A 16,302-nucleotide genomic window follows, 5' to 3' on the forward strand; every position below is an offset into this window, starting at 1 on the left:
AAAAAAAAAAAAAAAAAAAAAAAATTCACAGAATAAGTTAAAAGATTATATGCTCAACTTAGTTATAACCAAAGGAGTGAGGGTCGAATACTATCATTATCTATGCAAGGTTTAAATGGCTCCATAGGGCCTTCATCTTTTAGTACTTTTTATATGAATTATCTCATTGTGAGTTAGGTACTCGTTGCGGTAGCTGGTTAAATGTCTGAGTGCGACTGGAACAGTTTGCCTCCCAAGTCTGGGCTCTTAACCACTATGTGCACTGTCAACTTCTAATTCTTTTTTCTTTTTATTTTTTTACATTTTTTTTTTTTCTTGAGACAGGGTCTCACTCTGTCACTCAGGCTGGAGCACAGTGGTGCAATCACAGCTCACTGCAGCCTCCACCTGCTAGGCTCAAGCAATCCTCCTGCCTCAGCCTCCTAAGTAGCTGGGATGACAGGCATGAACCACCATGCTAGGCTCATTTTTAAAATGTTTTTGTAGAGACAGGGTCTCACTCTGTTGCCCAGGCTGGTGTCAAACTCCTGGACTCAAGTGATCCTCCTGCCTTGGCCTCCCAAAGTGCTGGGATTACAGATGTGAGCCACTGTGCCCGGCCACCTTCTAATTCTGAGAGATAAAGATTGGGGTTGGGTTTGTTTTTTTAAAATAATGAAATACCATGACACATTGGCAACTCTGCCGGGGAGTGAGTTGGAAATTCTAGTGTTGGTTTACATCGGAATGTAATAGTTCATCAGGGGGTCCCCAATATGCCAGACATGTGCCTCGAAGACAGGGAATGGGCCCTCTTAGCAGGGTCTGTTTGTTCTCTTTTCAGATTTTTTGGGTCGGACGGAGATCCGTGTGGCGGACATCAAAAAGGACCAGGGCTCCAAGGGTCCAGTTACGAAGTGTCTTCTGCTGCACGAAGTCCCCACGGGAGAGATCGTGGTCCGCTTGGACCTGCAGTTGTTTGATGAGCCGTAGGCAGCGGGCTCAGGGTGTGCTCAGCAGGGTCCCAGCCCACGGCCGCACATGCTGTCTGGAAATTGTGTTCCTTTTCTAAGAAACTGCCATTTGGTGGTGTTCAGTCACAGGGATATGGGATGGCAAAGACAGGCCCCTCAGAGCTTCTAGGAATCATTCTCGACAATCCTCCCTGCCCCGAAACAATTTCCTTTTTCATGAAACAAAGCTCTGTTTTCCTTTGTCCTCACTACAGGTCTCATTATGGCTTCTAGGGTCGCTGAAATCCCATAACCCTCAACAGGGTGCTGTTGGGAGTCTAGCGCCTTCCTGGGCTTGAAGAATGGGTCTGGTTACTATAAAATAGATTTGTAAATGCAATGGCTATATTTTTGGAGAACTCATGTAACCCTCCTATTTCTTACATCCACCAGGCCGCAAGTAGACTTCTTGGCTTACAATGCCCAGTCGTTGGTGTGCGTTCAGAAACAATGATGATGGTCCTGTCGTTGCTTCAGAATCCCATCTCTCCCGCAGGGAAATGCTGCCTGGAGCTGATCACTCGGTGAGACGGTCTGATCAGGCCCTGGCTTAGCTCTTTGAAGAGCTGGTCTATGGAAGGTTCCAGCATGTGCACCGTTATAGCCGTTCCTTCCCCCTCTAGGCCTTGTATTAATATATGTCAATGAAAACGCACCGGCGTATTGTTGCGTGGATTCAGTTCTGATTTCCGGCATGCTTGGAATATGGTCACAGAAAGCCATTATCTAGAAAGTCACTCATCTGCTGGATCAGATCACTGCAGGTCACTGGAAAGGCAACCTGACAATGTTGGGTCACTGGGTCTCGATTGGCAGCCATGGTGAAAAAATCTCTTTTGGCTCAGAGACCCTGTGATGTTTCACGGCAGCAGTAGTTAGTTGCTGGTGCCCTGTTCTGTGCTTGGATGTGCTGAATCCTGATTGTTGTAGGAAATTTCAACAACTGTCTTTGGTACATTCCCCAAAAAGCCACGTCCTAGATCCCCAAGGCGTGAAAAGGAAAAATGTCAAGCTGGAGGCTGGGAAAGAAAATGAAGACAGTCCATTATGTGGTGGGTGAAAGACCCTAGGAGCATGCAAGCCCCGCACATCCTGGGCCAAAGACCTAAGACACTTTCCCACCCTCCACCGCACCCACCCCAACCTCACGGTAATGTGCTTGTTCCAAGAGTCAGGACTGTATGACCATGTGTCAAGCTGTTTGGTTTGAGTTCTTTAATTTTTTTTTTTTTCCCTTAAATGCCAGGAGATAGTCTGGTTAGTTAGATAGTAACTTGATTTGCTAATGAAAAGTGGGGGCCGTATTTTGTTCGCATGTTAATATTCTCATAATCCCAGTTTGTTGTGGTCATGAAATGTCCTTTGCATGTTCTGTTGGTACCGGAGTCTAGCTTTCCTGTACTAGATGGTGTTCTCTTTGATTGTAGGTCCTTAGACTTTAATTAGGGTTATAAAAGCGCTTTCTAAATAATAGCATCAGCTTTGTGGCGGAGTACCCCCTTTGCTGGGAACTGAATGTGTAGTGTTATAATTTCCCATGAGAGCCCGGTCATACTTCAAGCAATTTTTTTTAAAAGTGTGTGTTGGAAAGGACAACAAAGTTTACATTTCATACTTTTAAGAAATACTTTATTATTTATTTATTGAAGATAGTGTAGAATTTTGTATCAAGAACAACAGACATAAGTATTTTTTGAAACAAGCAAATATACCCTGTAGTTAGAAACTTTCAACTGAACGTGTTAGAGACCAAGTTTAACTTCAGGCATGCATTTGTTTACCATTTCCCAGCAGAAAACATGGTTAAAAAACTTTAAGTTTATATTTTTTGATGTTGTTAAGAAACTTTTAAATTAAACCTATAAATAGACATGCAACTTATGCTTTCCTATTTCTATAACCAATACCGTTTGTTCAGTGTGTTTATGAAAGACACGTTACCATGGTAGAAAAAAAGTATTCCATGTGTAAATGGCGTAGTGTGGGTCACCATTCCAATCTCTTTTTGTTTTCTGTCCTGTCTTTCCTTCATTGACTTTATTTGCATGTTAATGTTGGACATCATTGTTCATGTAGGTAGCGTATGGTATGCACAATGACAAACAATCGTTTGAGGTCCCAGGTCACCCACTCATAGTGTCCTATTATTGGAATTAATGTAGCATGAGAAAGCAATATGTGACTGTTTTTCCTCAAGTGACTCTGTTGAACATCCTTGAGATGCTCCTGCTGTGTAGCAAGTTCTGGATTAGTGTCCTTGTATTTCCTGGTGTAATTTGTAACGTAACCGATTGTCCTTATGGAGGAGTCGGGCTGGCCCTCGGATCCAGCTGTGATTCATGAGTTGTGTCAAGGGGATTGAGGAACAGGGCTGATGCATGGAGTCTCAAACCCTTGGGCCTCTCTGTTCCTTCACCTCTATTGACCATCTGGGCTATATTTCAAAGAAATTATATGCTCCTTGCCAACAAGGAGTCTGTCTCCAAGCTCTTCGTTTTCTACGTATAGGAGTTCTGTAGGCCACTGCATCCTGGCATCCTGATCTCAGCCTTTTACACACCCCTGCAAGCGTTCCTCTGCTCTGAGCCACACTGCTAGCTCCTCCTGCACACTCTGATCTCCTTTAGTCCAAGAAGGGGCTATCCTGGTCATAGGGTTACGCTGTAACCCTCAGTCATCCCTGAGAACTGAACTATCCGGGGACCTCTTGGGCTGAGCCTTCTTCATACAGCAGTTCTCTAGAAGGGAGAGTCCACATCCTGGTCCCTCTGGGACAGGGCCTCTCTGGCTGCTGGCATCATGCTGGCAGGTAGACGGACAGCATTGTCTCCTGGAACCAGGTTTGCTGGGACCATGAGAGCCTGAAGATGTGGCTCATTCAGATCCAGGCCTGAACTAATCTGGAAGGAGGGACCTTTCTAGGTGCAGGTCACCAGGAATGCTTGAGGAACTAGAGCCAGACTTCCTTGTTTGTTTGGATAATGTGTCTCTGTCCTCTGATAGCAGAGGAAAGGGCTCTGCTCTCAAAGAACATTCATGTAAGAGGAGGCATTTTTTCTTCTTTGCTTTTTTTTAACAACCTAAAGACCTAAGTGTATGAAAGTAACTGATTTCATCTGGTCGAGTAGCCCTGAAGTTAACTGGGGAAAAAAAAATCCCATCAGAAAATGAGTAAATTGACCACCCACATTATATCTTATCTCGGTGACCTGGTACCAAAGCTCAGGTGTCCTCCAGGGGTGTATTCCGGGGTGGCAGAGGGATTCGGTGCTAGCGCCAGCGGGGAAGGACACTTGCAGGTCTGCCTTCCAAGGCTGAGCAGGCCGGCTGTCTCTCCAGGAACTGGCTAGGACAAGTGTAAAGCCGCTGACCACACAGAACAAGGATGTTCTAGAATCTGATGGGGCTCAAGATGAAGGCAGAAATGGACAAGGCACTTCTGGCTTTCCTGGAAAGGCGGAGCTGTTGGAATATATTTTAGAGTAGGCCAGTACCTGTATAAGCAGAAAAAGACTTCTCTATCTGTACTCCAAGTTGTTTTTCTTCCAGTTGATTGAGGCTTTTTGATTGATAAGAAGAAAATGTGTTTTGTATGTGTAACAACTTTAAGAATTTCCATTGGAAACAGAAAGTATGATTTGATTTGATTTGATTTCTAAATTCTCCCTTCCTTTTCAAGGTTAGCGATGTGCTTTATAGCAGGCACTAACACTTTTACATGAATATCTGGTGTGCTTTGGACATAACAGGGTCATTTCGGGCTTGAAGTGAGTGCGCAATTAGCAGTGGGTCTGTTTGATTCAGATACACTTGTTTACAAGTTTAGAGCATCGTATGCCAGAAAGTGAGATAAAAACAAAGGCACCTGGATGGCTTTGTTTTGCTTTTAGATAAAAGAGCTTTAGCTCACACCAGGCAGAAGCATAACCGGAGGCCCAGAAACCAGTGGCATGATGAAGCCCTCAGTGTAGTCTGAGCCACCATAAGAGGCATTAGGGAAAACTAACACCTCCTTCTCTTTGTACCATGGGGTGCTGACATGCCTGCTAGAGACTTCCCCTTACTTCCAGGAATGGCCCAGCGGCTGCTTAGTATATCGTTAGAATGTTCATTCTCCTTCTTTTCTCTGGAGTGGACCAGTGAGACCAAATGCTTGTGTTTCTCTATGTTTCCAGTTCATTTGTTCAAATGACACAGAAGATGAATCCATTTCTGGGAAGGCTGAGCTCAGATGAGGATTTTTAGGCCAGCCTACATTCTGGGGTAGATCTCAGGGACAGAAACAGGCTTGTATTAAATATAAGTGGCAGGCGCTTCCCTAGAACAGCCTTAACCTGCACGAGTGAGGGAGGCTCAGGAATTCCCATGACATTGATCTAGCAGCTTCCTGCACGTAGACACTCAGTTCCTTTTAGGGACGTTCAACGCTTGATCAAATGGGGGCATTTTCTTTCTTTCTTTCTTTTCCCAACTACAGTGTAATTGCCTACCTGCCCGGGCCCCTTCTAGAGGAAGGTGGGCTTTCCTTGTCCATGAGTGCCAGGAGGCTGCACTCATGAGGTGATATTGTAAAGCAGCAGAAAGACTGAGGGTGCAAAGAAACCACAGCTGCCATTCACGGGACAGCTTCCTCCAGCTCTTCTGCCCAGTGACCTTACAGGCTTACAAGGAGCCTGATGAGAGCTGTCCTGGGGGCCCAGGGATGCATTCCCTGCAACTTCCTCCTGTGGGACCTCCAGGTCAGCTCATTCCAGGAGAAGCAGTCTTAGGCCCGTTTGTGTCCCCTGATACTCCCACGTGCCCGCCAGCCCGGTTTCTGATGAAGATGTGGCTCAGTCCCTGCTTCTCCTTGTTGCAGTGATTTGTACTTCATGTGCAGGGCCCGACTTCTAGAGGGAATGTTTCCCTTGAGCCCTTGGATATTTTTATTCTATTTTGAATGGTTCTGATCAATGAATGTTGCTTTGTGCGGGGTTCTTCAGGGAAATAATGCAAACCGGCCAGGTGCGGTGGCTCACGCCTGTAATCCCAACACTTTGGGGGGCCGAGGCAGGCGGATCACCTGAGGTCAGGAGTTCGAGACCAGCCTGGCCGACATGGTGAAACCCTGTCTCTACTAAAAATACAAAAATTAGCCAGGGGTGGTAGTGCACACCTGTAATCCCAACTATAATCCCAGCTACTCAGGAGGCTGAGGCAGGAGAATCACTTGAACCTGGGAGGCGGAGGTTACAGTGAGCCGAGATCACACCATTGCACTCCAGCCTGGGTAACAGAGTGACAGTCCTTCTCAAAACAAACAAACAAACAAACAAAAAGAGCTAATGCAGACCTCTTCTGGTTAGACCTGACACGGAGGAAGTAATTGGCTGGTCAACTTAGTGGCACCCCACAGCTTCCTCTGGATCCTGCGTCTCTGTACTTGGAATGCAGTTGTTTATTTGAGCTAGAAGATAGGAAAGTTCTAGAATTCCTGTTTCCTCACCCTGCACTGTATCAGATCCAGGATATGTCTGCAGGTCATCAGGATCAACTAAGATACATAACCTTATATCTGTAGGAGCCAGAAAAAAAAGAAATCTATTCCTGATAGGCATGGAAACTTAGTCCAAGTGAAAGAAGACATCTAACAGCTGTCTGTCTTGGGAGCATTAAAACCCAGACACCAGCACACTAGACAGTGCATCTCTGGGTTGTGATCTCTCAGAAACATCTTAGTAGTTAATGCACTGTTCATTTAGGGAGTCCCCATCCTGGTCCAGGTCACCCTCCTAGAAGCTGGGAGGCAGCTCGGACGGGCCTGCCTTGGTGGCATTCAAGCAAGCCTAATTGGATTAGGTTGGTGTAAAAGTGATTGCGGTTTTTGCCATTGCTTTTAATGGCAAACTAACTTTAAGTCATTAAAATAAGACCCAACGCTTATAAAAAAAAGTTCGGCCGGGCGCGGTGGCTCACGCCTGTAATCCCAGCACTTTGGGAGGCCAAGGCGGGTGGATCACAAGGTCAGGAGATCGAGACCATCCTGGCTAACACGGTGAAACCCCGTCTCTACTAAAGAATACAAAAAATTAGCCAGGCGTAGTGGCGAGTGCCTATAGTCCTAGCTACTCGGGAGGCTGAGGCAGGAGAATGGCATGAATCCAGGAGGCAGAGGTTGCAGTGAGCCGAGATTGTGCCACTGCACTCCAGCCTGGGTGACAGAGCAAGACTCTGTCTCAAAAAAAAAAAAAAAGTTCATATCAACCTCCCAATAACTTCTTTAGTTCCATGCAGCCTCAATCAGTTCCTCCATTCAAAGGAACCCTCTTTACCCTGGCCCTGGGGGAACCAGATTACACCCACATAATAATGTTTTTGACATTATGTGTGCTTGTCAGATTTCAGGGTCGGTTTCCCCTTACTGGATGTCAGGGGTGTTTTGTGAGTTGTGTTTTAATACGATTCTGTTCTATTTTCTATACCAGGCTATATTACTACTATCATCTGCCTAGTATGAATATTTTAGTATTCAAAGCCCACCAAATAAAGCTGTGTTCAGAAGTGGACTTATTTGGTCAGCCTTGAAAAAAAAAAGAAAAATCAGCGTTTCTCTGATATTTCCTGAGGATCAACCAGAAACTAAGGCTTCTTTATAGGCAGTGGTAAGAATGCATATTTTCTTCTTCCAGAAGCTCTGGTTTCATGCTTTTATCTTTTGAAAGAATAACATTCCTGTGCAACTCTGCTTCTCTTCGCCTTTGCATTTCTCTTTTTTAACTCAAATCTCTTATTTCCTGCCGTTCCTGTATCTAAACAGAGTGGGGGCCTGGGGCAGACAGGAACCAAAGAAAGGGTGTGGTGGCTTTGTAGCGCTGGGTGAGCAGTAGCGGCTGCCGTTCTGTGCACTGTCACTGGCGGGGGTGGAGGGTCTCCCTGTAGGAGGAGGAAATTCGCTGTTTTCACTGGCAGATTTCAAGGTGCCGGCTCCACCTACCGCAGCTGCTGGGCATCGCTCTTGTGTAGATCGCAGAAGGAGTTGCTGGTGATGTGAGGTGTAGGGGAAGACAGGAGCACGGACTCAGAGCTAGGAATGTGGGCCTGGCAGAGACTGAAGGCTGGGTGGGAAGGAAGCTCGCAGCGAGCCTGGGGTTCGAGCCTAACGCACCAGGGGTCTCCAGTGAGACCTTGCTCTTCCCTGCCGCTGAGGCTGGGGCTGCACGGAGGTCCTCAGCCTTCCCACCCTTTCTGCATCTGCTTTAGTGTCTGTCGTCTGGGTGGACTGCAGGGCAGGTGACCTGGAGGAGGCCCTGCTTCCCGGCAAGCGTTCTGGGAGTTACAGTGTGCTCTACTGGGATTGGATTAGAGTCTCTGCTTGCAGACTTAGACTGCTGGAACTTTAGGTGGAAGGGAATTTTTGTTGGTGGGACGCAGCAGCTCAGTGCGTGGTGTGTGCACGCGTGCTTGTGTGTGCATTATGTGTGCGTGTATGTGTGTGTGCGTTTGTGTACGTGTGTTTGTGTGTGCAGGCATGTGTTTGTGTGCGTGTGTGTGCATGGGTGTGCACGCCCGTGTATGTGTGTGTGCATGGGTGTGCACGCCCGTGTATGTGTGTGTGTGTGCATGGGTGTGCGTGTGTGTGCGCCCGTGTTTGTGTGCGTGTGCACGTGTATGTGTGCGTGTGTTTGTATGTGCGTGCATGTGTGCGTGTGTGTGTGCGCGTGTGTGTGCACGTGTATGTGTGCGTGTGTTTGTATGTGCATGCATGTGTGTGTATGTGTGTGTGTGTGCACGCGTGTGTGTGTGTGCGCCTACCCACACTTGAGGGGGATGCATGGCTCTGTGGCTTGGAGAGGGAAACAGGAAACACGTTACTCCACTGTCCTGTCGTCCTGGACAGGACTAGCCACGTGGTTGGTGGACAGAGTGCAAAATGAAAATGCAAGGCCCCTTGTTCAGGTGATGAAGCATTTCTAGACAGTGACAGGAGAGCATTAAGCCGCTCAGGTCCCTTCTGAGTGCATGGCCCCGTGTGGCTGCCAGGCGGCACACCCACGAGGCTGGCCCTGACCACACTGTTCTGGGCTGGCTCCTGAAGCAGATGGGCTCTGTCTCAGGTCTTCTCACTTAAAAAGGTCTCCCAGCAGGCTGTGGCAAGCTGGGCGGATATACTTTTCTAAATGCCTGCATTTATTTCCTAAAAGCACAAATGGCCTGGACTAGCTAGAGGGTGTGGAACTGAGCCCCTAGTTCACAGCTGCACCCCAAGGCTGGAGAGGGGGTTGCTGGTGGTGGCAGGAGCTCTGGGTTTCCAGTTCAGGATGGGCCGCAGGGCATCAAGCAGCTGTGGGCCTTTACCATTGAGCTCACTATATCCTCTGGCCTTGGTCAGCCACCGGGAGCTTTTCTCCCCTTTCCTGGGAGAACAGCAAGCCTTTTCCAACCTTCTGCCTTCAAAGAGAAGCAGGGTCATAGACGTGCTCAGTGTCCCTTCCCCAGTGGCTGGACACTTGCTCCTCCAGCCTTCACCCACTGGAGAGAAGGGGAGTCTGTGACGCCAGCGCCTCCCTGCCCAGCTGGACCACATCATCTGGTCTGCAGGTGTCTGGGAGGAACCTGCTTCGGAGAGGCTGTGACTTCCCAGCTAGACTCTCCCCTTAGGATCCCTTGCGTGGCTTTTAAGTAGGGGATGGATGGTAGGAGAGAAAAGAACCCTCTGTGTAAGTAGCCTCAAGTTCTAGAAGACTGTGGTCCCAGGAGGCAGCTGACCATGGAGCTGGGCTTCCTGTTGTCGCTTTCTTTCACGAGCTTTTACTTTTCCTGGGCTGGACACTCCAAAATGTTTGCAGTTCCATTTCCCCTTCTCCACACACACTGAGCAATAATCCTCGCTATGTTCTCTGATTCTGTCTGGGATTATATTTGTTAAGTAAAAATGTTGACAGAAAGTTGAACAGAAATTGCAAACTCATCTCACTTGGATTTGATTGAGTCACCTTGAATGACGTAACAAATTATAGCTTTGTTTTCGTGCGTCATGCAATCTTCCAGACCACGGGAAGTTCTGCAAGCGTTCTTTCTCCAGGGGCATTTCATTAATAGCATGTCAGAATTAATTTTAATGAACATTTGAGGTACAATTCTATAAATCAACATCCTTAAAATGTCATCTGCTAAACATTCACTGTGACAGAAAGTAGATATTTTAGCAAGATCTATGTTAATGCTACTTAATTTTAGACATGCATTTAAAGCATACACGGCCAATAGCCCAAGTATCTTTGAACTGTGAAATCAACCTCAGATCTCGTCTGCTGTAGCCCCGCAAGCCGGAGTCTGTGCTCTCCATGGCCCCTTCTTATCCCTTGGTGGCCCTGCATAGATAGGGGAGTTGGCCCCTGCCCACCCCATGTTGTATTGCCTTAGCTCCAGCAGCTTTGTACCGTCACACGTATAAGTGGTGAACTTACGTGTAAATACATGTGTACAGATGAGAAACTGCAACAAAAATGTCCCGTGGATGATACCAGTTTTCTACATTCTGTGCTGTTTCCAGCTAAGAAAAATGCGAACTCCCACTACATAAAGGGAAAAGGTTGTATTCATTTCATGTTCATCATGAAATCTCTGCTGTGTGTTTACGGAATGGCCATGACTAAATGTATATATGGTATGTAAGAGTATGCTGTTAAATGTTGCATAAACTAACAGATTCTGTAGTCAAAAATATTTAACTTGTTATTGTAAAATGTGATTTGTCATTGAGAGATTATTTTTCTGTATGTATATGAGAGTATTTTAGGAATCTAATTTAAGTGCATAAAACTATAGAAAAAAATTTTAAACCTATTCCAAGAGTAGAAAATGCTTAATCAGATTACTTGGGTTCAACTCAACTAAATTTATATTAAAAAAAAAAATCCAAGTTGTATATGTTAGAAATCAAAGGAGTCATTTTTTTTCCTGCCTGGAGGAAATATGAAAAATTTCAGTGTAATGGGTGGTGGTGTGATCAAATGAAAAGTATCCTGTAGCCATGACCTCGCATGGGACCTTGGTGTTGCATTAAAAATGGATTTTTGCAGATCACATATCCGAGAGGGTACTTGTGTCAGGAAGGATGAGAGGATCGGGAGCCTGTTTTTCACCAGACCCATGTGCCACGCAGGCTTCCTTGGGTTCTAGTGGGCTCGTTAGGGATCTGGGGCTGACGCAGCTATCCCACTAGAGAGCCCACTCTGACTTCGAGGTCACCCTTTCTACTTCTCTATCTGGATTGATTCAGTTTATCCCTAATTAGCGTTTGTGTTTTCCATGAAATTTCCTGATGCATCCTCGCCGTCTTCAACTGTTGCATAGCCAGGTGGGTGGATGGATGGTTTAGGGTTTCTGGGTTAAGCCATTTTGGGGCAGACTTCTGGATGCCCATGTTCCCATGGAGACCCCAGGGGGAAGACGCCTTCCTCCCCTCTCCATTCCCAGAAAAGGATCAGGAGTCCAGGCTGCTTCTGGGGCGCAGACTTTCTGTACTTGGCCACCAGAAGTGCCCCTTAGGCCACCCAAGGTGGGTTCCATGAAACTCAATGTCTAAACCCCTGAGAGAGGCATTCAGAAGTGATTTCAGGAGGGGGCAACCCCAGGAGTCCAGCCTCCCCTGGCAGCCTGGAAATACTGCAGTAACGAAAAGAGCTGGTTTCTGGTGATCTGAACGCATTGTACTTGGGGGTGACACTGCTGGTGGAAGGTTGAGGGTCTGTGGTCTGAAAAGACATCTGAAGAATGTGTTAGGTTTTCAACATTTCTTTCAACAGGCTGTGTGCATCTTAATGCTGCCAACCAGCAACTGGAGCCCCTTTCCTGAGAGGCCCGAACCGGTAAAGCTCCTGACTTCAGGAGTATGGGAAGCCATGATTTCTGGAAGCTTCCTGGAATCTATTGAGGTGTATGAATAATCTGCAAATCACTTAGAGGTACTGTCCATGTGGTTCATAACTGGCTTTATTCCCAAAGATGGAGCTGTTTAGAGGTTTCTTTGTTCAGGCACAGCCTTGGAAGGCCACCTAAGGCCTGCCAGCAGAGGAGATGAGTTCTGGTTCACTCACCCCAAACAGGCCCTGACTCTCCTTCCTTAGAACGATGCCCTCTGGCTGGGGTGGCAAGAAGGCTGTGAGTGGGAACAAGTCAGCCAGTCAACTGTCCCTTGGGCCCTGGTTGTTTCAAAAAAAGTCTGGGGACAAGAAAAGCTAGAACATGGGGCCCTCCCTTCCCAGGAGTGCTAGCGAACCCTCCCAGATAGCCTTTGCTTGTTTGGAAAAGAATGTAATCCATCAGAATGTGAGCTCCTTGTGCTTCCAGTGACAAGTGGGCCACAGTGCTGGTGGCAAGTTGCTCCCCTCACAACCCTGCCCAGGGGTAGGACCAGGCCTGCCCCTTGATGGATGTGCTGTTGATTGTAATATACTTCTGTTGCCAAATAATGGTACTGTTTAATTTTCCATAAAAGAGAGACTCTATTGTCTGATATGTAATGTTAATGGAATTCTAAGAATTACTAGACACTATTATAAATTGTAGACTTATGTATTTGTCTAAGGGTTTGATGAAGCAGGGCCAAAACACTGTTTCTTCTTTTTTGTTTGGAAGAAGCTGAGGTTTGTTTTTGCTGTTTGAGTGTTCCTTTGGCAACTTATGTGTGAAATGTTAAATTTTATCCATTCAGATGATGGTAACTGAGACCTTTCTTTAAACCAGTAGCAACATCAGTACAAATTGCTGTTCCTGTGTATCTTGAACCTAAAAAGAACAATCTCTTCAAAAAAACAAAAACAAAAAACAACTCTTTGGTCATTTTGACCTGTGTGGTTTAAATTCAAATAGTTCACGAATAAAATGAGAAAAGTCAATCTGTTATAGTGGATTATTTTGGGTTCTTTCTGCTTCACTCTTTTCTGAGAGCACAGGAAGCTAATAGCCCTGCAAATGGTGTCTCTTCCTCTTCCCACAGATAAGGTTGTAGCTGTGCAAGGAAAATTGTGCAGAAATAAACCTAGAAAACAAAACCAACCCACAACCCTTTCAACTCTCCTATGGCTGTAGATAAATGTTAGCTAACACCAAGCAGAAATAGATTTCTCTGTACAAAGTCTTTGTGAGAATAGGAGAAGTTCTGTGTCGTACAGAGTAAGAAATTCTGTGACTGGGGTTGAGGGGGCGGCGCAAAAAGCTGATTGTCTTATAAAGACACTCAGAAGGGTCACTGAATTTCCAGGAAGAAGTTTCTAACACACGTAACTCCACGTGTTCAGAACCTGGGTGATCTGTAATTGTGAGTTCTATAAAACCCAACACTGAATTTTATTAGATTGCTTCCTCCTGTTCTGGTTTTAAGGCCATTCCTACCTATTTCATCACTGATTTAACTGACTATAAATGAGTCCTTTACATTCTCTAGCTGGCTTGGACACTAGTTGAATTGTTATATAGCACAGTTTTTAAAAGTTGACCTACAGCAGTATGTCTTTGCCTTTTTAAAACTAGTATGCCCCATGTTTGAAAAACATAAAAATCTTATGCCCTTTTCATGGTTGTTATTAGAAGTTTTAAAAATAAGTTAAGGCTGGACATGGTGGCTCACACCCGTAATCCCAGTGCTCTGGGAGGCTGAGGCGAGGATTGCTTGCATCCAGTTCAAGACCAGCCTGAGCAACATAGTGAGACCTTGTCTCTACAAAAAATAAAAAACTAGCCAGGCATGGTGGCCCACGCTCATGGTCCCAGGTATTAGGGAGGCTGAGGCAGGAGGATCTCTGGAGTCCAGGAGGTCAAGGCTGCAGTTGAGCCATGATCAGCCACGGCACTCCAGTCTGGGTGACAGAGTGAGACCCTGTTTTAAAAATAAAAGTTAAATGCCATTAAAAACAAATGCAATAATTAACTTTCCCAGACTATACCTAGTTCGCTCCAAGTCTGATGAGGGCCCCCTCACAGAGCCCAGAGTGGATGGAATCACTGGTAGAAAACATGTAATTAATACCTATTTAACCATGATTAGTAGCCAGCATAATCAAGGGAATACTTTATTCTCAAATATTTAGTTTTTCTTCTCATTACAGAAGTAATACTTATTAATGCAGAAAATTCAGCAAGGAAAGAAAAACACAAAGGAAATAAAATCACTTAATGGAGATGTTCTACACAAAAATAAAGGTTACGTTTTGATGTACTTCACTTCTGTATTTTTTCTGTGTGCGTTTTAAATACTCTTGTACTATCTATTTATGAGATGGAGTCTCGCTTTTGTCACCCTGGCGGCACTTGGCCTCTTGTACTATTTAATAGCTAATATGCATCGAAAACATCCCATACACAAGGTACTGCAAAACTTTCACCTCGATTTAAAGAAAATATTGTGAAGAAAATCATTGTAGGCTGGGTGTGGTGGCTCACGCCTATAATCCCAGCGCTTTGGGAGGCCGAGGCCAGTGATCGCTTGAGCCCAGGAGTTTAAAGCCAGCCTGAGCATCATGGCAAGACCCTGTCTCTACTATAAATACGAAAACTAGCAGGGTGTGGTCGCACTGCCTGTAGTTTCAGCTACTTGGGAGGCTAAGGCGGGAGGATGGCTCGAGCCCAGGAGGTTGAGGCTGCAGTGAGCCATGGTCGTGCCCCTGCACTCCAGCCTCAATGATGGTGTGAGACTGTCTCAAAAAACAAATCATTGTACACAGATCTCTGGGTTCTCTCTGGTGACCTTGTAAGGCAACATATGAAGCGCCTCATCATTCCCCGAGATTGTATGTGCTTGATCAACAGGAAGGTTGCTGAGTTTGACTTTGAAGGATCTGGGTATCAGCAGCATGAGGCTCCGGCAAAGACGGTTTGTCCATTGGCAATCACGTGTCTGTAGAGCTGTGATTGTGTGTATGACGCCACCTTGTGCAGAGCAGGCCTCATTGCATGTAGGAGGCAGGCAGTGGGCTGGGGAGCCGGGGGGAACCTGGAACGTGGTCGTGGTTAGGTTGCAAACTCAGCTGCAGAAGACAGAGCTCAATATCCCGTGGCTTTGAAGAGAGGTCTATTTCTTCATTGTGTTTAACAGCCCAGGGGCAGCGGAAAGGCCTGGCAGGGTGGCTGTGCCCTTGGCATCACTTGCCATCTTGTCTGTATCTAGCCAGAGGGATGGACTAAGGATTGCTCAAGAGGGCAGTCCAGGGAGGCACACATCACTTCCTCTCCTTTCCCATTTGCTACAACTCAGCACCACGGTCAGGTGCTGCCAGAGGCTCAGGAATGTGGTCTCTAGCTGAGTAGCCCTAGGCCCACCTAAAAGGTGGCTGAATGGTCTTTGGGCCAACCAGCAGCCTCAGCACTCCTGGTTCCTGGAAAGGTAGAGGGGCCACGTGGTGTCTCCGCTGGTTGTCACATTAGGTGATCATGTATTAAAAACTTTGCCAGGAGGAAGCCGGAGTTGAAGCCAAGCCTGAGTGCCAGGAGTGTCCTGTCACGTGGAGGGCATGCTGGTCCCAGCACGAGCACGTAGGGAGCAGCGCTGGGCCATGTCATTGCTCTGGAGAACTTCCTCGCTGCAATGGTCCTGCCTCTGCCCAACCAGGGGTAGTTCTGGGAAGGGAACTGGTTTGTTGGTCAAAAGCTCTTGGAGTTTGACCAAGGAACAGGCACCTGAGCGGGCTGTTGCCTGGGGAACTCTATTTTCTCTAGAAGCCGAAAAGGTAAAATGTAGGGGAAGAGCTGACCTGGGAACTGGTTTTGGTTAAAAGGTGAATTGGGAGCATCTTAGGGACAAAGTGGGAAGGGGCAGGGGACCTACCTAAGGTAACTTTTGTCCATTTGCTCCAGTAACATGTCGGTGCATGGTGTTAGTTACATAGTGGTACAAACGTGGGCTCTAGGGCCTGACAACCAGCTGTCCAGACAGGTGACTCTGAGCACATCTCCAGGGCCCCTCAATCTCTTTCCTCATTTGTAAAGTGGGGTGATGTCTGTCCCACCCATATGACAAGGCTGTTACGAAGCTTCAGATGTACATGAAATGGCCTTGAAAGCTACAGAGCAGCCTACAACTAGGTGTGTTCATGACAGGATGAAGGGCATTTTATTAGGAAGAGGCCTCCCTGGAGGACTATGGAGCAAACACAGATCCAACGATCTAGCAGGGACCAGGAGTTCTGAACAAGCCCTTAAAGACATGGGATTTTGGCAGGCGGGACCAGATAGACTTTGCCGAGTGACCATGTGTTAGGTGCTGTGTCTAACCCATTAATTCCTAAATGTAATCTACTCAAACCAAATTCTCTAGGCCAAAAGGGCTTTTTGG

At 46.5% G+C, this 16,302-nt stretch overlaps 1 protein-coding gene across 1 annotated transcript in view; it reads left to right on the plus strand.

Annotated features, from left to right (window-relative positions):
• ITSN1 (intersectin 1 (SH3 domain protein)) overlaps window positions 1-1,330 on the plus strand; it is a 196,230-nt gene extending 194,900 nt beyond the window's left edge. Inside the window, exon 40 of the mRNA XM_011999125.1 lies at window positions 824-1,330. Within this exon, the coding sequence (XP_011854515.1) occupies window positions 824-972 (149 nt within the window). The 3' untranslated portion in view covers window positions 973-1,330. The remainder of the gene's footprint in view (window positions 1-823) is intronic.
• The last annotated feature ends 14,972 nt before the right edge of the window (window positions 1,331-16,302 follow it).

The sequence above is a fragment of the Mandrillus leucophaeus genome, unplaced genomic scaffold (genome assembly GCF_000951045.1).
Source record: "Mandrillus leucophaeus isolate KB7577 unplaced genomic scaffold, Mleu.le_1.0 Scaffold582, whole genome shotgun sequence".
NCBI lineage: Eukaryota > Metazoa > Chordata > Mammalia > Primates > Cercopithecidae > Mandrillus > Mandrillus leucophaeus.